This window comes from Sinohyriopsis cumingii, chromosome 9 (assembly GCF_028554795.1).
Source record: "Sinohyriopsis cumingii isolate HCF-2022 chromosome 9, ASM2855479v2, whole genome shotgun sequence".
Taxonomy (NCBI): Eukaryota; Metazoa; Mollusca; class Bivalvia; order Unionida; family Unionidae; genus Sinohyriopsis; species Sinohyriopsis cumingii.
In genome coordinates, this window is record NC_142969.1 from 99,123,060 (window position 1) to 99,149,137 (window position 26,078).

The window sequence follows — 26,078 nt, forward strand, 5'->3', positions numbered from 1 at the left end:
CGCTAGAGAAAACAATTTGAAAACAAAATTGATAAACCGGTTTTTACAATGCTTATCTATATCAATACATCGCAGCTAGTATTTCATAACGTCCAAAGTCTAATCCAGTTAATTTGGTTTATTCCAACCTGTAATATATGACATTCTTGATAAAGAATTGTTGAGCAAATCTGCATTTCGTTCTTCTGGAATTTTGGAACTATACACTATTTGGTTTTCGTCGGGGGAACAGAATATGTATTGCATTAAATGATGCCAGTTGAATTCCTTGTCGAATACTTCGTTGTTGGGTCAGTTAAACTGAGACCCTGAATATAGTTTCAGAAGTAGTCTAAGATCATTTGTCATGGTTACATTCCAAGGATCAGTACTGCAAAATATCAAAATCAGAGAATTCCAAAAAACAGAAAAAGGGTGTTGTCTTTGTAAAAACACAACTTTCTGACTCATAACGTACATGTCAGCATTTTGACTTCCATAGATAATCACTGTCCAACTTCCAGCTTTTAAAAGGTAAGATATCATTTTTGAGTTATATAAATATAACACAGTAAAAACGTATACATATTCAAAAGCTGTTACAGTAGAAGCTGAGGATTCCATGAGATTGGAAAACAAGAAGCAATGTGGGTTTTTTTGAAAATCCGTCTGTAAAAACGGGATTACTTTGTTCAAAAAGACGGAGAATGAAGCAATATAAGACAGCACATAATATTCAGTGGAGCTAGACGCTTCCAACCTATATGGAAAATGGCTTTAAGTATGTTGATATGAGAGAACGAGTAGCGTCTCAAGACCATTAGGCCTGTACATACACTGGATTATTAATGATCTAATTGGTACCATAATTTCCAGTCGATGCTTGCAGCCAGTTTATATCACAGTGATAATTTACATTATTGATGGAGCAGTGGATATTCATTCAATATAATGGATCCATTTATCTTTACCTGAAATTAACTTGCAGACTGAAGGCGCATATAAAGACCGATTTTATATTACGTCAGCACATTTCCGTATTTAAAAGTACACACGATGTTGGCACGAGTTTATCTGCCGATTCCTTATCTACATACAGAAAATACATATTTGTTAATTAAGTTGAATAAAAGATTAGTGAAATTAAATACACCTCAAAATAAAAGATATTGTGCCAATTTTGATAGCCTTAGCAAGGAGAAAGTCGAGTTTGACTGGATAGACGATGTACCATGACACTAATTGCCACATATATTATACTAGCTGTGTTACTTTTATATAAATCAGATTGATTATACTAATCTTAAGATACATGGACTAATTTATAATCAAACTTAAACCCATCATATTAGCTTCTGCTAATCAACTCCTGCTTGCCAAGTTGCACACGGAGCGGGGAAAAAGGGATTATTTCCTACATTCAAGCACACGAGGTATCTATTGTAAACATTTTTCAGATTCATCACTTAGTTTTATTACATCTACCTAGTGATTTGACTACTTAAAACTTCAGGACAATGTTATGAAACTGCAAATTTACCTTGAAATGGATATGCTTGCATAAGAATTTAGACTTACGGTCAACACAATTTACACACTATTAACGTTATGGGATAACAACCTAATTACATGTTCAATACATAAATAAGTATGTAAATTTAATATTTTGGAAACTGACTTAGTTATCTGTTTGGGACTCTAAGATCTGTTACATGTAATGATATAGGAAAGGGACATCACACCCAATGGGCCAGAATGTATTTACCGAATGAAGATTTGTTACTTTACTACCCACAAATTACTAGATTAGTCCGGGATAGGGTTTTCTTTTCCCCTCGATCCTGGGTTTTAAAAAAAATGCTATGACTTTAAACAGGATGATACCAATTTAGTACAGATGAATCATGACAAGGATAATTTATCGATTAGAATTTTGGAATCTTATAAGGATTGAATAAGATTTTAAATATGGCTAAACGATAAATAAATACTGAAATAAAGAACAGAGTAGCTTATAGTAATGTGTCAATCAAAATGACTTTTGCACCATTTTAAGTAAGGTAATATTTAAGATTAAGTACATAAGCACAGTGGATTTCGGAAAGCGTATTCCGACAAGAAAATCTGTATTAATACTGATTGCTAATTTGAGATATCTCTGTTAAAGAACTTAAAATATGTTATAACACTTCTCCTTCTCCCCCCCCCCCCAACACATGATGTTAAAACAGCCCCTTCCTATGCGTATATTTTTCTTTATGACAAACTGGGTTCTGCATGTAGTCAGGCAGCTACCTAGATGTTTCAGTTGCAAGCTGGCTTCAAATAAGCTTATTTGCACAAGTAAATTAGTAAATTATTCGAGTTTAACCAATACAAGAAAAAGATTATTTGCTACAGAAAGATATAAATATTTTGATGTAGCGTTCCAATATTTGCCTTTGTACTTAATGCTATTATTGTTACATTGCCTCAATTGGAATCCTTGCGTGTTGAAACCAATGGCTTTTGTTTACATAGGCAGTATAAAAGCCAGTAAATTTTGAATATACAGGCAATATAAAAGTCAATGGCTTTTGAACATATAGGTAATATGAAGTCAATGACTTTTGTACACATAGGCTGTATAAAGCCAATGACTTTTGTGCACATAGGCAGTATAAAAGTAAATAAATTTGGTACACATAGGCATAATAAAAGTCAATGACTTTTGTTTACATGGGCAGTATAAAAGCGAATGACTTTGGCACACATAGGCAGAATAAAAGTCAATGACTTTTGTACACATGGGTAGTATAAAGCCAATCACATTTGTATATATGGGTAGCATAAAAACCAATGATTTTTGTACACATAGGTAGTATAAAAGCCAATGACTTTTGTATATATGGGCAGCATACAAACCAATGATTTTTGTACACATAGGTAGTATAAAAGCCAATGATTTTTGTATATATAGGCAGTATAAAAAGCAAAAAGCACAATAGCTAATATTAATTTGAAGAGATGTACACATGGGCAGTATGGAATGCCAATGAATTTTGTATGCATGCGCAGTATAAAAGCATATGGGGCAGTAAAACCCAATGACTTTAGAACATATGGGCAGTAGGAAAGCCAATGACCTTTGTACATATCGGCTGTTTACGTATTGTCTCTGTCCATAACAACAAACTACGTCCTAGTGTCTCAGACCAATTAAATCACCTAAGAAACGTGAATGCGACGCCAGTTGGTGCTTTTTTACATTTTTGTTTTCAAATTCACATCTTTTGAAATAATTTGCATTATGCAACAGGATACAAGACTCTTTGGAATTAATTTTAGTCATTTTTCACATCAATGGGTCCATTATTGTACAAGGTACTCATATTGCAAGTTCTGACAAGACAGGTGACTTTTTCAACTGGGGCAGATTCATCGTAAACCTCTGGATACGGTTTTATACGAGTTCCTACGTATTCATGGGGCACTTGTTTACAAGTATGGCCAATCCTTTGTTCACAATCTAAGGGCCGAGCCAGCTTTGTTTCAATATATCTTTTAAATTCCACGGTCTTTTATCTGTCCAAAGAATATAGCCTTTGTTTCAACATATCTTTAACTTACTCGGTCCCGTATCTAGATCTTTTGTTTGGGGGTAAAAACGTAAATGGTTCAAATTTAATCATGCAAAGTGAAGGATTCATATGTGTCTTTATTTCAGTCTGAAGATGAACATTCAATGTCTTCTCGTTTCCTCTTCTATGAAAACATTTTCTTTCGCGATTTCTTCTTTCAGTCCAATTCACTGAAAGATGAGATAATAATAATAATAATAATAATAATAATAACAATAATAACAATAATACAGTTTTGACAGCGTAAGTCGGTAAAAGATGGATTAGTGTATTTATACTGCCTGTCAACAAGCTGCAAAGCAAACAAACTATTGAAAACCAAATACTACTGCCAATAATAAGTCTGCAATATGCGAAATGCTAATTATATGCAAGTACGTTGCAGATTTGTTAATATCGATGCAGACATGCCATGACCTGTCACTGATTCTTATAAAATATGATCATATCATTTTATTACTCATTGACGTTTATCTTTCTTTTTTCATTGACGTTTATCTTTCTTTTTTCAAGAAAAAAAACTTTAGAAAATTAGGAGTCGGGAGGATGGCTAGTACATTAGATAATATTAATTCGAAGAGATGTATTTCTAGTTGATTAATGCAAAACATTACAAATAAAGGCATAACGGATGTGAATGTCACGAAGAAAACTATTTTTGGCAAACATACAAACTAGCGTCTTAGTCACATTTACAATTTATAGTTACAACAGACCTGTGCTTAAATGGGTTGAGATATTTGGATGTTATGTGTTGCTGTGGACAGACAAAATGACCAAATGTAATGCCCATGTGTACAAAAAACAATAGCTATATCAATAAAGGATTGCAATAGAGGTAATATCAGCACATCCAACAACTGTCTCATTGTGTACTCTAAATAGGTCGCTTATGGCTCCCTTAAATATTTAGTGGGCAGAACAAGTTAATCCCTACATTACCCTTTTTTCTTGCTTGGCATACCCTAAAGCATAAACAAATGGCAAGGAGTCTGGCGGCTGGGGGCGCTGGTGAAACTCACAGTTAGGTCCATCTAACCCACTGATTATGGAAATAGTTGGGTAGAACATTCCTGTACATATTTTTAGTTTAGTCACTCGAGACAGAATAATTACAGGAAAGGAAAATATAAAAGCAATCATCAATACTAACACGCTAAGGAAAGCAAACATTAGGTAATATATGAATATTTATATTTGACTAGCGCGTTTAAATGAATTTCCGCGTTAGCTTTCTCTCTCTCTCTCTCTCAGCACTGGAGGTCTACCAGTTGTATATAATATTTATGGTACATAAAAATGGGTCCATTAACTGAGTCTATGTGTATGTTAGAGAGACTGAGAAATATATTAAAACGACATCTTACAAAATGTATCGCAAAAAATTAGTACCACTTTGAGGAGGAAGAAATATTGTTAAAATACTCGAACTTGTTTTATAGGTGTATTATTCTGAGCAAGTTTTGTGTGATTTTATTTGGATACGCATGTATATGAATGCGACAGAGACTGGAACATGTTGTTAAACTGAGATATTGCGAAGTACTTAGCCAAATTAGCAGAGCGCAAATGCATGCTTCTCACGTCTCCTTTAGTCATCGAAACCCTAACACATCATCTGGGCGGATTAATAACAGAGCATGCTGAAAGGATTCTTAAGTACTTATTATCTCAGGCTGAAATCCAGATAAATCCAGGGAATAAAAACCAGGGTATGTATGGCAGTTTCGATGCGTTTCCTTTTGACGTCATCGGTAAATTGTGACACCTGCCCTGCTACTTTGTAACTTCGTCAGCCCTATGTTACATCACTAGAAGTATTAAAATAATCCTGACTTCATTCTCCCACGGATTTTGCTAAATCTTTCCATTTCACACTTAAACTATTACAAAATTATCACAACAAATGCAGTCTAAAACTGAATGTATTAAATGTATCAAAGGATAAAGTTTTCGTCAAGAGACATTTTATCACCAAAGTTGCAGAGCTGCGTCCTACTCAAGAGAGATACACCACTGTCATGAATACGACACCGATAAGGAAGAAATATTTATCATTATATCTTACCATCATTTTTTCATGCCATTTAACGATTATATATATTACATGAGCAAGTAATTTAAATTCACATACACCCTTAATATACCTTGCTAGATCTATTACACTGCGTGTGTCCGTTTAACCATTACTTGAGATCTACCATTCTGTTAGGCAATGGTGTATCTTTATTGGATCAATGTGTGACTGATAAATAGACTATCGTCTGGGAGAAGTTATGTCTATTTAAAGTCAACGAGCGTAAAATTCCGTTGAAAAATACCCGAGACTAAAACCGGTTTTTGGCTTGTTACAGGGGCAATTCAAACCTAGACTGGGTAACAAGGAAGGAAAATAGAAGGACATTATTTCAGGTTTATAACTAGACTCAACGCATGAAATGGATACATTAGAGAGGTCGATCTCAATTGACATTAAAGGATATATATATATATATATATATATATATATATATATATATATATATATATATATATATATATATATATATATATATATATATGTGTGTGTGTGTGTGTGTGTGTGTGTGTGTGTTCCACTTCAAATAGAGTAAAAATGATGCGGTTATTTGTGCCACTCAAGCAATGCGCAGTACATCTAAACTGCAGCTTTGCAGTGTTGTACCCAACTGGAATAAGCGTTTCCTTCAGTAGTTGTAACTAAAATCAATTGCAATAAATAAAATTCAGGGACTTTCTTGATATCATTATGGAAGAATCGGCATCATGTATTACACGTCTTTTTTGTTAATTATATTCGACAAGATCGGTTGCACCAAAGTAAATAAAAGCTGATCGATGAATGGTAAGTAAAATGTCTCATTATTTTCTGTTTATATGATCCAAGATAAGTTGCTTGTTTATTTTTTTACTTTTTCGTTTCAACAAATAGATGTTACAAATTCTAGCGTCTTTCGTAATCACCATACACAACTTACTTCAAGTTCCTACCAGGCCCCGTTATGATATAATATTGCGTGTGTTAACTTGTTGTTCAACATCACCCACTCATTCAATCACACCTTCCATAACCATCTCTGAATGGTATATATAGTAACAACAGATATACGAATAAATTGCATTATTACTGTAAGCCATTCTTTGTGCTGATAACTTATTTTTTAACTTATCGTTTACTTTTTTACATTCATCGAAGAATAAACCTAAAACAAGTCTGTGCAAACTTGCAAAGAGAGGATCATACTTATGTTTACACGGCGTTTTTTCCCTGTTTATACTTCAATGAACGTAAAACAGTAAACTCGTCAATCCTTATAATCCAATCTAATAAAGGCATAACAAAGGTATATTCAAACGTTTGTTAAATAGGTCATTCTAACTTTGTCTGACCGCGTTGAGTAGATGCGAAATAACATCCATTATACCTAATTTGCATACAGCAAATGAGACGACAAGTTCCCTGACAACATGGCACAAACTGACCATTGGCCATTGAATCGTTATATGAGCAACCACCATTGCACTATATAGTCGACGTACCCAAAGCGAAATCCATGGTGAAGAAATATACATATATTAAACTGTAACATTAACGTCGCATTGATTCAAACATTAAAATGAATTTCCATACACCCATCTTTAATTAAACTTTCATAGTCACATGCACCTATTTCACCTGAGTATACAGACTGTGAAGTTTGCAACCCTATGTAATTTGCTTTCTGTTCGTTCCACGCTTTCATTTTCTTTCCCGTAAGTTCCTATTCTTATTTTTTTCTTTTTAATTTCTGTAATATTTTGTCATGTCTCTTTAAACTATCAATTCATTAGTAATGTACAGTCAGAGAGTCGTTATGCATCATCTCCCTTGCTTATATATATAAATATAAATATATATATAATATATATATATATATATATATATATATATATATATATATATATATATATATATATATATATATATATATATATATATATATATATATATGTTTGTGTGCGTGCGTGTGTGTTGATTTATTTTCAAACAGTTGTGTAGGTTTGTATTCAGTATGTTGGAGATTGACACAGTTTGTTTACAATGCAACTTTGTTTTTCATTTTCTCAAGAACGACGTTAACGTAGACTAAATAAAGTATCCTGACTCCTAGTCTATATATAGCATTTGTTAGTCGGAGACCGTCACATACCCTTGTAGTCATCTAACATTTCGAAACTATCATTTTTTTCAGGCTTCTAAGTACAATTTTTAACGGGACAAAAACAAAATGATATATTAGGAACAACATCAACAGTACAGAGGACATCGTAAGGGTAAAAGTATCATTTTATTAAAAAGGTCATATAGTGCAGTGCTATAGAGTAGTATACCAATGTTTGGTGACCACTCAATCAGTTTAAACCGGTTTAGTTTGCTTTGAGCCAGGCGGCCATTTTTGCCATTTTAAACCTAGTATCCGTATACCAGATATATATATTTTTTAATGACATTTCGCTAAGTCATTGGACCTTAGTATGCATTGAAGTGCAGAACCACTCAAAATCTATGAATCAAAAATAGACTCAAGTCCCTGAAACTTAATACATATTAGTGTTACAGTGTTATCTTTGCCACTGAAACATAGAAGGACTTTACTATTTTGCAAGCAAAAATATTCACAAGTCCCTGGACGATTGTATATATAAGTTCTGACTCAGACGTAGACATGCACAGCGCGAATTTAATTCCTCTATACGGAATATTAATAATCGTACAAACGACACATCATTTGGAATTCAGACGTTTTCAGATCGGTGACATAATTATTTGTGTTTTTCTACAAGTTTCGATCTGACAAAAGTGTGGTGAAAGCTAACCAGGTTACAAAATAACATAAAAGAGAACAAAAGGGCTTTTTTGTTTAATTTCCAACTTAAATAATGATACTCTACAATGCTTTAAAAAATGACAATTTACATATTACATTTAATATTGATAAGATCGGGACGAACATAAACCATGAATGCAAGATGGTTATAAACGTATGCCTTGAGGAAAGTATAATGATGATAACATCGGGAGACACATAAACCCTGAAAGCAAGATGGTTGAAGAGAGAAAGCACACGTCATGCAGTGGATCTGGGTATACACGAATTCTTTGTTCTGTTAAATTCATAGTATAGCTTGAGGATCTCGTAAAATAAAGTGTACAATTTCAATCTACAACCATTTAACAAACGGAGATATAATTTATGGATAACAATATCGCATCTTTTTCAGAAGTAACATTAGAAAGGCAAAACTTTTATATCAATCTGAAATCATTAAAATGTTTCAAATGACTCAAGAACCTTTGAAAATTGATGCAAATAAAAACAAAAATAACCATGCGTAATGTAGTTTCTTTTTCTTTTATATCATTTTAAATGATGTACCAATACAATACCTTTCCGTCTGAGATGACCGACAAAGACTATTATAAAGATCAAGAAACTCGAGGTGGTAATAAAAATATAACTCATTAGCAGAGACATATTACGGGAAATAAACGATAATAGAATACACTGGGTTGCAACAATTGTTAACTGAACAAGCTACTTAAATAGTACACGAGCAAGAAAGAGTGAAATTCTCAGGGTTCATGTTAGTCACGTGGATGCCCAATAGTGTACGTACATTATTAACATACAATCATAAGAAAAATATCAATGTTGCTATAAATACATTTTGACAGTGATGTCTTCTTTTTCAAAATACTTCTCTGCAATGTGTGTGTCTGTGTGTTTTAGAATTTTTAAAGTAACTTTAACTATTTTTCAGTCATATCGCTACGATGTATGCAGTGTGGAAATTTATAGTGATGTCTAGTACTGTGGCATCATGCCGCAGACATAGAGCATGATGTCCCACCCAGTCACATTATCCTGACACCAGGCCGACCTGTCCTAACACTAACCTCTTATTGCAGAGCGCCAAGCGAGGTCCTCGGCAAAGAAATTGAAAACTAATAAAGGAGATGATGTACGCAATAACGTTAGCCAAATCTCTCAAGAGAGAACACCTGAAAAATGCATTTTTATGAAGAGAACGAGTTTTACAACAGGAAAGTTAGTTTCAAAAAAGAGAAAGCGTCTAATACATTTCAACATATTCATACGAAACGGCAGCCATCCCTAATAGAACGGTTTAATAGAAACCTAAAGACATAAATGTGGAAGTATTTCACTCGAAATGAAACCAGAAGATTGGTTCAAGTTTTCACGAGGTAACTGACGGATACAATAAAACTCATCAATAGACAAGAATCCAGTTAGTTTAATTTATGATACAATGGGATTAAGCTCAAGTTCTAGCAACTTAAATTAGCCCTCTCGCTGCACAGTACACAAATTTCAACGTACTGCAGCATGACAACAGTGACTAATAATGAAAAATGATTGCAGAGAGAGAAGAGAGACACAATGACAGTGTCTAATAAGGAGAGAGAGATAGAGGGAAGAGAGAAGAGAGACACAATAACAGCATTCACAATTTGATTAGGTTATTAAACTTGTCGTGTATACGTTATATATTTGCATGCATGTTGCAAAATTCTTTATTTTCCATTTGCATCACCCTTTCTCTAAGTCAGTAAATCTACACTAACAGATGAATATGGCACCCATAGTAGTTTTCTCATCAACTCAGTTTGTTGCTGACTATACTTGGGACAGAACAGGAAGAAATGCATGTAAGTTTCGATCCCAAAGCAGGAACAAAAAGGGATGTCAGCAAGCTGAAAACGGTAAAGATCAGTTTTTAATGGACTTGCATTATGTCTTAATCTAGTGTGGATAATATCAAGGGCTCGATTACTAAAACTTAACAATTTACTAGATACTGTTTGAACATGATCACGTTTTCAAAGCACTGTACAACATACTACATTGAGTATTCTGGTCAAGATTGTTCCACATGGCCACCGTTGAGAGATAAAAAAAAATGATTTGGTAGAATTTAACCTGAAATTGCAAACGATTATAACATTATCTGAATGTTGAAAGTTATAATTTGCTTGTTCGGGCACGGGGGGCGGGGGGGGGGGAGGGGAGTTCCATAAAATAATTCAGAGTGTGGCTCCTTTTAATATTGTAGAGTGTTAATTTAATAGCTTTTGTCTCTTTCGTCTAGACTGCAGATTTTCCCACCCTGTTTCAAAACAACAAGATTGTCGACTAATGTATTTTGTAAGTCCTGTTACTATTCTGCAGCTTAAAGCTCTAGTTGTTCCAATTTTCCTGTATCGATCAACGAACATTGAACATCCATCCTAGACTACCCTGTCATATTCCGGTTGAAGTAAGCAAGGATGGAAAATAGGTAAAAGTTATGAACATTTTACCCTGTTACTTGACAACATATAATAAATGTACTCCTACATGAAAAATAGGTAAAACATAGATTCGAAATACAAACCAATTTTAGAAAAGGGCTACGATCCTAACTTTACGGAGAAAATATTGCAAGGAACTTTACGTAATCCAAGCGTGTACAAGCTAGAAGACGAGAATACAGCTTGTGTTATGAACAAGTTATCCCTTATACTACAGACAAGATGACATATTAAAAATCTAAGATTCTGAAAATCTGTCATCAATGTGTACATATGCAAATGTGAGGATCTAATTTTATAGATTACTTTCTTTTGACATCCACCGGCAACTGAAATTAAACTACTGAAATAAATGGCACAACCAATTTTGTATGTTGTGCGCTAAGTCGAAAAAGTTGTAAAATGTTACAAATGGAAAAAGAAACAGTTCTTGAAGAAATGGATAAGCAGACAGAGGGAGACAGGATAAAGGTAAGGATCACTGTACACCTACTGTTGTGTTAGATGCTTACAAATGTCCAAGTAACAATGGAGCAGGTACTGCTAAATATCAGAGAACATTGTTAAATGATGAATGAATTCCATGACAAACAAAGGAAAGTAAGGATCTTACAGATTAGGTGATATCAAGAGTTAATCAGCCAGTAGGGCCTTATGTAATCAGCCAGTAGGACCGTATGTAATCAGCCTGTAGGGCCTTATGTAACCAGCCTGTAGGACCTTATGCAATCAGCCTGTAGGGACTTATGTAATCAGCCCAAAGGGCCTTATTTAAACTGTTTCTTATGTACGCACAAAACATCTGTTACAAATTACGTTCCTTTAGTATTAGACACAGTGATTAAGATAATAGTTCATTTAGGAGGGCATGGTTAGGACACGTGAAGCATGATAAAACGTCAACGCTACATAACAAATTCTAAAGAAAAATCGGACGATACAGTTGACGGAGATGGTGTATGTTTCACGTTTACAAACATTGTTAGTGATTTATGGATGGTATTCGTAGAACTCCTAGACGGACATATTGTCTAGAAAACAAAATCTTAAAACATTATACTATGTTCCCGCAACTTCAATTAGACGGCAATGTATTTCGCAATTTTAATGTACTTTTTAATGTTCTCTTCTCTAAATGCGATGTATTCTAATGGAAGGTCGTGTGTCTTTGGGAATTTTGACATGTAAAATAAAATATAATGGTTATGCACATGAATGTCAAACAAAGCATCAAACGTATGAGTGGTCTTGCTTGTCAGTGTCTAATACAGTTTTAATGTATGCTACAGTCCAATTACTTGGGGTGGGGTATCTTTTCTACTAAATCAATAAAAACAAATACTCGATTGTCCATGTGAACGTCGAAGACAGCACATATATAAAATGTAGTCCAGGCACATAATGATGGGATATATAGTGGTCCACATATTTTCTAGTATATGTTTACGAGATCTGAAATTGAAAAAATGGTTGTCCGGCTTAAACCACTCTAAAGCTTATTAACTGGTTATGTGGTCCACCAAACACAGTTTCCATACTACTGGTATCAAGTAGTTGTGTAAGAAAATAAATGGTACCCTACAAATCAACAATGACTAAAGATACCTAGTTCATTGGTTTCTAGTGTAATAGTCATGTTCTAACTTCATCTAAATGTCAGTGACCAAAACATAAGCACCTTTTTCATTTTCAAACGCTTACCAAGGCATCGCCTCTACTTAGCAATTAAGTCACCTCTGATTTTATTTGATTCATGCAGTCTCTGTAAGTCTATGCTTGTGGAAACATACATTTATGTACATTTGTTTTTCATACCATGACTTAATGAATTTTTGACAATTCCCTATTAGGTATTAGAGAAACAACAAGGTAAGAAACAACAAGGTATGACCTTACCAGTTCTGCAGGGCTATGGAAATTGAGGGTGACAATTTGTCTGTTCTAAGGTCGCTGTTAAAATGTAAGTTTGGATGTTTTTGGTAATGTGAAATCCTCAGCAAAAAATTTTTAAAAAAAAAAAAACGCGCATGCCTTGCATACAAAATCTTCCTTTTGATTAGCAGGCACAATGGTCTATTTGAAGAATATGTTTCAGAAATGATGAAGACTCAAAAGTCACTCGATTCCATGTAAGCCATTCTTGAAGCAGACATATTGTCATCAGATCCTTTATCCTTCAGCAAGTATCCATTATTTGTGCTACGAAGTTCGTATGAATGAGCAAGTGACCTTGAGATGAAAAAAGAGAAGCATATGTGAGAACAATTCCGTAAATTTGATTATTTCATAATTATAAGGAAAAACTGCACGACCCTCCGTCGTGTAGTCGCCACCCAATCCCTATCCGTTCACCATCATTTTAATATTCGATACTGTGTAGCAGCACATCAGTCCTGGGGAAGTTTAGGTATGATTTAATAACCTTCGGAGAAAGGCTTTCTTCACATAATTTAATGTTGGATTTCTTCACCAAGTAAATAACACTCAGCATTTTAAAAAGACTATAACAGTCTCCTTCCTCAAGGCCAGACTGTATGATACAAGCTTTGTCTCTCCCATAGCTGTGTCTCTATTATTATGTCAACGGTGGCGCCGACTTCAACCACATCGGTTTAGAAGTTAACGTCATTTCTCCAATAACTATGACGAATGCAAACTATAGGCACATATCAACCCTAGATGTCAAACGACTTTGTCAATCCTACCAAATATGAGAAACTACAACAAACATTAAAAAATTCAAATCTTTGTTATAAATTCCCCAACCCAAAGGCAAAGCAAACTGAATAAAATTCTGGTACTAAAATTTACAAAACATTATTTTAAAATTTAGAGAACTCATTATTGCATTAATTAAAGTAAAAGCAATATTGAAACAGCATAGATTTATTAATGCAAGATTTCCTACAAATTACGGGTATTTTCAACTGTTTGTTCATTTTCTAATGTAACTCATATTGTCAACGATGTTGGTGTTAACCTGGAAAAGAGCGCACGAATGTACCCAGATCAATCTTATTATAACGTTACCTGCCGCTGCTTTTTAATTATCTAAACTTGTATGGATTAAAAAGTATTATTATTAAACACAGGTAAGGATGCCTGGACAAAGATAATTGAACACTTTGAAATTTGTTTACCTATTTGAAAGTTCTCTTAAAATAGTCTTCACCTATTAAGATGGAAATCAAATCTTACAAGTTACTTCCGTTTCGAAGAAACGTAATACAAAATATAAAATCAAATTTCAAAGCATTTTTATGAATGTTCTATACTTCTATTATTTAAAATAATATTTTGCGAATAGGATTAATACTCACATTCCAATAGTAACGTTTAAGAATTCATGAAAACTTAGACAAAAGCATATTATACAACTACTTATAGAACAAATAACAAACTAATAAAGTTTCATGTTTTATTACTTACCTGTTTATGAAGATAATTAGTCCGCCCAAGACCAATACTATTAAAACGCCCACTCCAATGCCTATCCCTGTATATACCCAGGCTTGTGAAACGTTGCCTGAAAATTTAAAGATAGCATCCCAGTCTACGATTAAGCTGCAAAATGAAGTAAACTCAGTCCAAGTTAATGTATCCAATTGAAAACGCTTTAAAACGGTTTAACTATCAAGATGTCTCTACTAAAACAAAAGTTAACGTAAAGTTAATTTGAAAACAGTCGAGAAATGTTCTGATTATTTAGTAATTATAATAGCTGGGGAGTTAGTTTTCTAGATCTAGGACTGACCTAAAACCAACAAGACTCATCTTCAAAAGTTTGTACCTTTTTCGTTTCTAAAAATATTGCTACGAACTGTTTGTTTTCCTATGTACATTTTCCTATTGAATGTATTTTGATAACAGGTATGTTGTATGTATAGGTGGTAATGAGTTAACTAAGAAAATATATTTAAAAATTCAACCATTTCATTTCCAAACTTTTTCGTAAAAAGTGGAAGTTTCTCTTTGTTATTTGATCTCTTTTATTTCGGCTTTTAACCGAGTAATGTCCAGTTCTGCTTTATTAGGATTTCAGTTTTCACATTGTTCACGTTTTTCATTTCCAAGATTGTTATAGTTTATGGAGAGTTTGCTAAGTTCTAACTGAAGATTTATTACTTTTCTTTCTGACACTCAACATTGGCCTGTGTGTTCATATTTAAATTTAACGCTTGCAATCTATTGCTGCATCAAAATTTTATCAGCATGAATTGTGATATTTATTTCTTTAATATCGCACCAACCGTCATGCAATTATCTGATTGTCTTGAAATTTTTCGCAATATTATTTGTTATTAACCAGGTCGCCTCATTTCCAAGTGAACCACATGTTACGCAGTCATTGATCTACTGACTTTGTAGAGACAGCGTGAATTGTCTTAACTCACTTTTCAACCTGTGATACAGGATAAGTCTGTCTGTCTGTCTGTCTGTCTGTCTGTCTCTCTCTCTCTCTCTTTCTATATATATATATATATATATATATATATATATATATATATATATATACATATATATATATATATATATATATATATATATATATATATATATATATATATATATATATATATATATATATATATATATATATATATATATATATAGTGTGTGTGTGTGTGTAAACTTTTGAGAATGATTTGAGGACACTTATTTTGTCCATTTAATTGTTCACCAAGCAGTATGAATCGAATCTCTTCTAATTTTTACGTAAACCTTAAAGTGATTAAGTAGTAGGACTGGTCGGCTTTGTGTCAGTATAACCGGGCGGGCACATTATGCTACATGTCAGAGGCATGATGACCCAGTGCTATAGACAGCCACACTGCAGACATCGGTTCAATATGACTAAAATTGTTAAAGCTACGTTAAAAATTCAAATCACACACACACACACACACACACACACACACACTATTACGTAAACATTTCAATGACGCCTTTTGTATGGAGTGAATGTTCCTATCACAATCACGCTTTGAACGAAATCCCCCAGGTAGTTCATGGTTATAGACGAGTGCCATATATTACTATCAAACAAGCATCTGTCCAAGAAATCGCACGCTTTAGCAATTCACACCTACTCGCCAAAGAAGAAAAAAGACGACATGAATCAAAACAATCATTGATCTCTGTCAAAGTGCCCGGGGCTAACTTAGAATCTGAAAGTCGGCACATCCATAATACGTACAAATATTAAGATTACCATGTAGCTGATACGTTAAAATATAAATATGTATTCCTTATTTGTCAAATTTTGACTCAGCTAGTTATTATTTTCCTTTTTCTTCTTTGTGAGATAATACTATACTGACCTTGCCATTGACTACAAGATAGAAATGACACAGGAGATGAAAGAGACTGTAGCCAGGTATGCAGGAGAAGAATGTGCTACATATAAACGCAAAATAAAGGTGTTGATATGTGCATTGTGGCGAGATCGCAGGGCATAAAACTTGCAAAACATAAAGCATTAGGATCTCAACACTACCGCATGTCAGTAAATTAGCACGCACTGAGTTACTGTATTTTACCCAGACACCAACCCAACGTTCAATATATTTTTTGTATATAGTGCCTCTCTCTCTCTCTCTCTCTCTCTCTCTCGGTTTTGTGGACCTGTCCAAATCTCAGGCTGCCCAAACAGAATTCGAGCTCTTCTTTGGAGTCAGGTAAGCTGATGTGTGTGTGTGTGTGTGTGTGTGTGTGTGTGTGTGTGTGTATATATATATATATATATATATATATATATATATATATATATATATATATATATATATATATATATTTTAATGAAAGAAAGTTCGTTTCAAATGAAGAAAACTGTTGTGACAATGTAAAACTTGCAATTATATGGGATGTATAACCTGTACCGGAGTGCTGATAAAGAACAAGCAGTTCTGATGTTGTTGTTGTTCTACGGTTTAACGCCATTTTTCAGCACAAGATAGGCTATGCATAGCGGACAGTATAAATGGTGGAGTAAAAACCCGGGAAAACCCAGGGAAGAACCACCGACCCACGAGAAGCTACTGGCAGGCTTTCCCACGTACCCACGCTAGCCGAGCCTTGGACTCGAACCCACGCAGACAGAAGTGGGATGGCAGTGATCCGGAACGGTGAGCTCTTTAGACCACTCGAATCAGTTCTGAATAAAATGCTCCAAGAAACGAAAAATGTCTCAATTATCAACACCAAGAACACCATTTCTACTTCACCCTGGATCTATCTGTCTACACATACTAGCTTGTGTCACATAGAAAGAAAATTTACTGAGAATCTGTATTAAATATACGTTCCATATATATATATATATATATATATATATATATATATATATATATATATATATATATATATATTTTTTTTCATCGATAACCTTCTTTACACTGAAGAAATGTTGCACATTTTAAAAGGCTGGCTCAATCTTTACTTAAAATTTAAAACAACCTCATTATCTAAATATGCATTAAGAGTTACCAAAACAATTGTCTCTCCCTTGTCCCTGTGCATTTTTTTTAAAAACTAAAGTTGTATGTCATATTTATTTCTTCGATGGGAAATGACAGTTTTTTGCTTTCTTTAAATACACAATTAACTGTCATGGAAACAAACCCCACCTCCATATTTTAAAAGAAAACACGATTTATTTTACTGTACTTCAAGAACCGTCAATACATTCTATTACAACAAAATTGGTAATTTTCAAGTATGCTGTAAATAATAATAATAATAATAATAATAATAATAATAATAATATTAACAATAATAATAAAGAAGATAAAGTTAAAATTAATTAAAGTAAATCAAAAGATAAATCATATTTACAATAGTTTCTGGATTTTTTCAATACTTTCTGTAATCCTCGCTAACTCCTGAACATTTCCTTAAGCTGAAGTAACCATATCTTGTTTGGTTGCAGTGCAGTATGTACCGAAGAAAATGCAACACGAATAAAGGTAAATTATTTAATTAGCTTACCCGCCGCCTGTGTCTGATTTGTAATGTTAGTTTGTCCTTCGGTGGTTCCAACTGTTGTACCCGACGTGCTGTTTATGTCCTGAGTTGCGGTGATTGAGGTGTATGTCCCTGGGCTGCTTCTAGCGGTAGAAAGTGTCGTTATATTGTCATCGACATTTGTATGATCCGTCATTTCATCAGTGGTTGTGGAAAGTAACGTCGTATTGCTACTGTTCCATGTAGTTCCAGTACTAGTTTGGGTTGATATCGAGGATTCATTTGCTACTGCAGCTTCAGTAGTTACTTTCGGTGTTGTCGCAGTCGTTGATGTTGCTGTAGGCGCTAACGTCGTTAGTGGTGATGGTGGTGGTGGGTTACACGATATGTTGATTGGTGACGATGCTACAAAAATTACCATGACTTCAAAAATCGCTGGCATAAAAGTGAAGGAAACATCGTGCTTTCACATATCATGTACTTTGAAAATGTAAAAGACACCAAAACAAAATCCACCCAATTCCAATCAAAATGAAAGAATCCTAGTTGATTTGGCTGTGCCGCTAGTATCAAATAGTATATTATTTATGCTGACACACTGATTTGTTGCTTCAACGTTTTACTTCATATCTCATATAAAAATGTTAATAAAATTGCTCAGTTACTCTCTGATTAATCCTTCCTATCTACGAATAAAATGTATAAAATAAAATTGGAATCATACTCTTTTGTAAAAAGTTAATTAGATAGATATACAGATAAATGGGCAGTCAGAAAGGTACGAATACATATGGTTAGGTAAGCAAGAACAGGCTGGTAAGAATAACTGATACAAATATGCATAAATAAAGGAAGAAAGCATGGGTAAACCTGATAGAGGACGGTGACGGATTAATTTGGATTGTTTCTCACGTTCAATGTAATGCCATATCATGGCTGAAAATACCTCAGCTCCATCTACACTTTTGACACTTTTTAATTGAAACATTGGATCAAAGCATAAAAACATTACAAAATATCAATAATGGGTCATAATCACTCCTAGTGACATACTAATGTTAATTCCCCATTGATCCACGAATGCCACTTAATACTACCAAGTGACATGCTAGGCTACTTAAGAAGGAATAACTGATAGATGGATGGAAAAATGAATGATGATGTAATGCACAAAGTATGTTGAGTTACATAGGATTGATTCTCACCTTCGATATAAAGCCATACCATGGCTGGAATGTCCTCTTCCCCATCCAAAAACAAATCTTCCAGACGTATCATCAAAGTACTATTGCTGGTCACATTAAAATATAATCGCTTTTCGTTAACAAAATTTATATAATCGTGTGAAGCGCTACTATTACAAATCTCTTGGAAAGAATCTCCAATGAACAAACGCGCGGACGAACAGTTGGTCACATTGTTCACATATACGAGCCGCGAGAGTCGCACATCCTTTATCTCCACTGTGATATTGTTTGAATCATTTCCGACCCCAACAATTTCACATGAATAATTTCTTGACGTAGACGAGATCGATATATTTCTAGTGGCATCAAATTGTACAAAAGTTGAATTTAATGTCATGGAACTATTTTCATTCAACTGCATGACTGATGAATCTAAAAAGAAAAACCGCATACGTTTTAATAGAAACGAAAATATTCATACATTCGTGTATAAATACCACATTTTAAATCCATTACATCAGTTGTAGTTTCCCTATGTCACAAGTAAATTGTAAGACATTCAAAAACCTTGGAGCAAAAGACCTCAGTGTTTATACAATATAGCTAAGGGAAACATCAGCACATTCATTTAAGTGAACTGATCTATACACACAGTCATATATGTTTATTTCATAAAGCAATTAGGGAAATATAGAGCAGCAAAATAATAGAATATTGTAAATTGACCTAACATTTGAAATCTGAACAAATCTTTTTTGTCTTGCATTATCAGAAACAAGCAAGCACTTGGTTAAATCTTGAAAAGTAGAGATTTTAAGTTCTAAATAAGCTCAAAACGTGTATAAAAACTGCATATCTTCAATAAGTTATACTGTAATTAATTTTGCTTACCTTTAATGCACTTATACTGTAATCTAACATACGAAGAATAAGTAGTTTCGGAACAGGTTTGTAACAGTGCCCATGGTGATTGTATGTTGATGCACGTTTCTTTTCCTGAGCAGTTATAATAAGCTTTGTATGTGTCCTCTATGGTGAAGTCCTTAGCACAATCACCCGTTTGAAATGTACAGCATTTTTCGGTGTAGTTGCAGTGACCTGCTTTGTTTGGTGACTGGACGTTATCGCGGCATACACTGTCGTTCTTACTTCCATACTGAAGTGTTCCGAGTAAAATTATGTCGGAGGAGTTGCATTGTAAACTATAAAAGTCACAAATCGGATCAGATCCATAACAAGCGGTCACTATCTGTTCGGAATTCGGGATGATGTTTCCATCTCCTTGAAGACCTGGTGAAAAGATGGAATACGGCATTCAATCTTTAAGGTGAATGGCAATGATAATTTGTTGCAGCTAAAATCACCATTTCCTACTACTCAAACAACTGCATTTCTGTAATTAGAAATCGGTCTATTATCCACCATAGCTCAAATATAGTTTGTGTATATATCGTAATTGAATACCACTGTTTTGAATACTGGCATGTTTATGAGAGATAGAGATAAAGAATATGGTAAATATAGAGAAGATAAAAAGTGTTGGTATTTATAGTATTTTCTTTTGCTATCGATTCTGTAAATTTTGTCAAAATATGATAATGGCTCAGTTGCAAAAAACCGTTACTCCATTGTTTCGAACTAATAAAGCTCATCGTAAGGGAAAGAAACAACTGACAAAAAGGAATAGAGCAGCATATATTTAAATAAAATTAATCAAAGGCCGTATGCGTGCTATCAGTACGAAAAGATGACCTAAACCTAGTCAGAAACGACAGGATAGAATGATATCCAACTAAACTTTTGTGTTAGGAAGGCAGCAAAGAAAATGAGTCATGAGAATGTGGAATAAAGAACGAGATGCTACTGTTACTACTACTACTAATGCTGCTGTTACTACTACTACTAATGCTGCTGGTGCTGCAACTCCTACTACTACTACTACTACTACTAATAATAATAATAATAATAATAATAATAATAATAATAAAATTAATTAATTAATTAATAATAATAATAATAATAATAATAATAAGATCATGATGATGATGATGAAATTGAAGAAGTGATTCTTTTCATTTAGAGCAAAATTCCCTTGGAGTTCTCAGTTGTAGAAACCAGCATCTGATAACTGCATGCTGGTAACATGTCAATTTCCATGTTCTCCTCCCAGAGAATAGACTGGATAACCAAGAAGACATTGGATCTGTTTGATGACTCCAACATGCATTTAAAAGTATGATGGAAGACATCCACAGTGAGGAGAAGAGTGTTATCTGAAAGGTCAAGTGTTGGTAATCTTGTTAGAGTAGTTGTTAGTATCTTGGGTATAAGAAGGAAGCTTAGGTACAAAATGGCGACGCTGACAGTTAACTAATTTAAAAGTATTTAGAGTCTTTAATACACAAATTCTAGTTATTTCTGCTCATGCTATGCTGCATATAAATTTGTATGACATTTGTCAAATATATTTTTTTTCTGGGGATTTTATATTTTCTTCTCTTGTACAACTGATTTCTTTACACATTATTGGTTTTTTATAGAGTACTATTATTCAAAAGCGGGTCTGCGTAGAGGTGCTTTGAGTGTAGTTGTTGCTGTTATAAATCAGTTCCTTTCCCAGGACCCAAACTGTTCTACTTCAGTATATTTAAGTATATTTATAGCAAAGTAATATTGACACAAGGTTTTTCAAGTGTTGAGACCTAAGTTCAGCTGTAACGGTACCAGTTGCACAAATGTATGTGGGGTGTGGGTGGGGAGACTTTAATATCTAAGGGAAATTGTATTTAGAAAATACAAATGTAAATGTGACTGGTGCATTATGTAAGAGTAGTAGTTTCCGTCAGTCTTGAGTTTCTTGCCAACACGCGAAATTATGTTGATTCTTATCTAGATAACATTTTGTAATTGTTAGGATTGTTTTGGGCTTCTTTTCAGACAAATATAACATATATCAGCAAAACTTTATCTCTCGAGACAGGATAACATTTTCACCTACCTAGTTCCGGCACAGTCAGCTCTCTTCAGTTTTGCGGAGTACATGATTCTGAACTATCTATATTTTAATATTATTATATTTGAGAATGTGTGGTACGGAAATTGAAGCAGAGTAGAATGTCTGTTTGTTTCAAAAAGCGTTAGTAGTCCCTTTCATGGAATAAGTTGGTACCCTGGTAATTTCATACGTCATTCAGGGGTCATGTATATATTTACAGAGGGAGTGTAGATGTTTACAAAAACTGCAAACTTTGACCGAGAGAGTGATTGAGAGAGAGACAGAGACAGGGTGAGAGAGGGGAGACAAGGGCGTGTAGATGTTTACAAAAACTGCAAACTTCGACCGAGGGAGTGACTGAGAGAGAGAAAGAGACAGGGTGAGAGAGGGGAAACAAGGGCGTAAGCAGGTGTAGCTGGCGAAAAGGGGATGGTTGTTGAAAGAAGTGAGAAGAGCACAATAATATGTGATTTGCAGAACAATAATATGTGATTTGCAGATTATATATATATATATATATATATATATATATATATATATATATATATATATATATATATATATATATATATATATATTAGGAGCGGTATGGTAAATGTCTTGAAATGCTACATAGAGAATAGCTTCAATGGCTGGGATTTCATCAACTCTCTTCATGCGTGAACGCCTATTTATTAACTCTCTTGGGTTACCTTGATCCATGTAATATTTTCCTTTTACAACAATAAATTATTCATTACCAATGTCATAATATGTTGAGTGTTGTATGATACGATATTTCTTCAATACATTGTCACAACTGTTGAATGTTTATATATACTGCACTTAAAATAATTGCTGTTATTTATTTATTTATCCTTTTAAAGTGACGTCATTGACAGCCATATTAGCAGACGACTGGCAGATTTTACTCTTTATTATAATTGTTATGTTAATTTATTTAAAGCCTTTAAAAAGGAAAGCTAATAAAGCATACATAAAACAAAGGGCAGAAAGAATGGCATATATTAGTTGTCTGTGCGCGTGCGTGTGTGCGTGTTTGTTAATGTAGTCTCACTAAGACTTGTTGTTGTTGTGGGGTTTAACGCAATTTTTCAGCACACGATAGGCCATACATGGCGGCCAGTATTAATGGTGGAGGAAGAACCCGGGAAAATCTCGGAAAGAACCACCGACCCACGAGAAGCTACTGGCAAGCTTTCTCACATACCCACATTGGCTGAATATGAGACTCGAACCTGCGCTGACACAGGTGAGATGGCAGTGATCCGTAACGGAGAGCGCTTTAGACCACTCGGCCACTCGGGGCCCCAAGGACATGTTGAATATGGACGATTATTTTTGGACTGATATATTAATAGCTCTAAGGTTTCCCCCCATACAATTAAGGTTTTATTCATGGGGCTTTAAGTCATTTGCTAGCGACGATACAAGGAAGCGCCTCTAGTATTCTAACAATGAAACTATCCTAGTCTGTGTGATGAATTGTTACCAGACTTAGTTTCACTAATATAGCATTATGAGGAGCTATCAACTTATGTAATTTTTACAACACTAATATCCCACCTTTTGACAAATTCATGAATGCTTTTTGGAAGTCAGTTCAGGTACAATCTTTGAAGATCGGGGTGGATCTATGAAGAAAGCGGTCATCTGGAGTCTTTTTAAAAAGTGTAATGATGATTCTTCAGAAAGGTTCTGCAACCATGTCTGAAAAGCTCTATATCGAGCATGCGTCTAGCTAATCGATTTTGTAGGAGTAAATAAAAAATAAAAAGGTTTGGAAAGGCATCCGGGTAGGTGAATGGATTAAAGGTGTAACGTGATATCTCTCTCTTTATTAAGTCAGAACAGCGTGCCATATCTACATGAAGTATTTAGGAGACAGATCTGATGTAATCTCTACGCCAGGAAGGAAGCTGTTTTCGTATTGCTACTGAATAAATTACTGCAAAATATCGTATCATCACGGTAATGCTTGCTACCATTATAAACTGCCTGTGATGCCACAAAATCCGATTGAATTTACAATGACTATATGCACATCGCTGTTGAAAGTCAAGATCTAAAACTATTTCCATGACGACCATAAGAAACTAATTACCTAATTGTCAGACCCTTCAGATGTTGAAATTAAAACAATTAACTGCGATTTTAAATTTGGCCAGAATCACATTTGATTTATTAGTGATCAAGTGATACACCCAACAGACAAAAGCATCGTCGTTTTACGTCACTCAGATTGAAGAATCCAACAAACTCATATAATCATTGACGAAATGTAGCAGCTGAATTAAAAGTAGATATTATTCTGGGTCATCTAGGTTAAATTGCTGATTTTGTGTTCTAAAAATATTTAATTTAAAAAACACCTTTAGGTGTTTATGTCAATGCAATGTGCTTAAACCTCTGACCTCGTGACGCTGCGAAGAAGCTAACAAATTCAAATCATCATTGACAAAAATGTGCAGCTGAATTAAAAGACGATATTATTCTTTATCTGAATGGTTAGATTGATGATTTTGTTTTTATCATATATTTAATTTGAAAAACAACCTTGGATTTGGTGTTTACGTCAATGAAATGTGCTCAAACCCCTGACCTCGTGACGCTGCGAATCATACGAGTTCTTCTGACGCTGCATGTCACGCTCACATTATTTCCGAATACATCGCTGCAATATGAATGTTATGTTCTTTGGTCATCTAGATCTAGATCAATCGACTCCACTATTTAGTACAAGAGTACGTCTATGCTGACAGTGTCCTACCCTACTTTTCTTGTCAAATAGTGTCACCCAATCAGAAACGAACTGGAAAATAAACATACTGTTTAAGTCGTATTGAATGCGCTACACTGTGACTGCTATCCAGACACAAACAGGAAAGATACTGTTTAATTCATATTGAATGCGCTACATTGTGACTTTTCTTGCCGCGTGCTGCCCAGACACAAGCAGGAAACATACTGTTCAAGTCGTATCGTATGCTGTGGGTGTGTTTTGTTTTCCGGGGTTGGGGAGTGGCGGAGCACTGATGAATGAGGGGATGAGGAGGGACTTATATATCTACAAATACACCCTGAAATCAGTCATTAAACTGTCCCTTATATGTGTATCATTATTACAGTCATATAAGGTGATATATTAGGTGGTTTAGACCTATACCTGGATATTTTAACACATGTAATTTTATCCACAGCAACCAGCGGGGTGGACGTGGGATGATGACTTGGAGGACACGGTCCACGTGCCCACTGTGTGCCCCTCCACTTATTAATGCAGCCACGTTAGCACTGTTATCTTGTAACGTTGTCCGCCTTGTTATCTACAAGTAAAGAATTCCTAACGTTTTCCTTCGGGGCCACGTGTTGCCGAGTGTTTCAAGGTCCTCGCCTTTAACGACCACTGCCATTTCACCTCTGTCCGCGTTGGTTCGAGTCACGGGGTTGGCCATGTGGGTATTTGAGAAACCTTGTTAGTAGCTTCCAGTGGATCGTGCGTTCTAGCAGTGGTTTTCCCAGGCTTTTCCTCCACCATATAACTTGGCCGCCAGGTATAGCCTATCATGTGTCGATCGTTAAATCCGCAACAACAACAACTTCTTGGCTCTATGTATTATACAAAAAGGGTTCACATTCTCCACTAGGGACAACATTATATCACGTTTACTTACCTGCAACTAATAATAAAACTCCAACCGTTATCCTCATCTCAAGTTTGTTTTTACTCTCATTTTCCATGACTGCTGTATATCAGCCTTCTCTATTCTTACACGATTGTCTTTTCAGGTATCGATTATTTCCCGAGATTTGATAAACCGCTTGAATCTGGCTGATGACCATACGGAACGTAACATCACACAATACGCTTGTGAATGGTTTCAAATATCGAAATGATATGCTTACCCATTGGAACAACAACAACCTGGGTACTGTATAACGTACTATGCCCTGCTGCGGAA

General features: G+C 34.5%; 1 protein-coding gene across 2 annotated transcripts; it reads right to left on the reverse strand.

The window, feature by feature from the left end:
• Positions 1 to 981: 981 nt before the first annotated feature.
• Positions 982 to 26,001, reverse strand: LOC149792320 (uncharacterized). 2 transcript variants are annotated; one of them, XR_016423543.1, is made up of 7 exons: positions 25,791 to 26,001; positions 20,013 to 20,411; positions 19,140 to 19,553; positions 17,959 to 18,339; positions 14,401 to 14,497; positions 12,868 to 13,200; positions 982 to 3,769 (listed from the first exon to the last, which is right to left on the reverse strand). XR_016423543.1 is itself a non-coding variant. In XM_089970897.1 (6 exons), the coding sequence occupies exons 1-6, from the start codon at positions 25,855 to 25,857 to the stop codon at positions 13,080 to 13,082; spliced, it is 1,479 nt and encodes a 492-aa protein (XP_089827023.1). In that variant the 5' UTR covers positions 25,858 to 26,001; the 3' UTR covers positions 7,927 to 13,079. The 2 variants fall into 2 exon arrangements, 1 of the variants encoding a protein (XP_089827023.1); XM_089970897.1 differs by lacking the exon at positions 982 to 3,769 and having other exon boundaries at positions 7,927 to 13,200.
• Between the last annotated feature and the right edge of the window lie 77 nt (positions 26,002 to 26,078).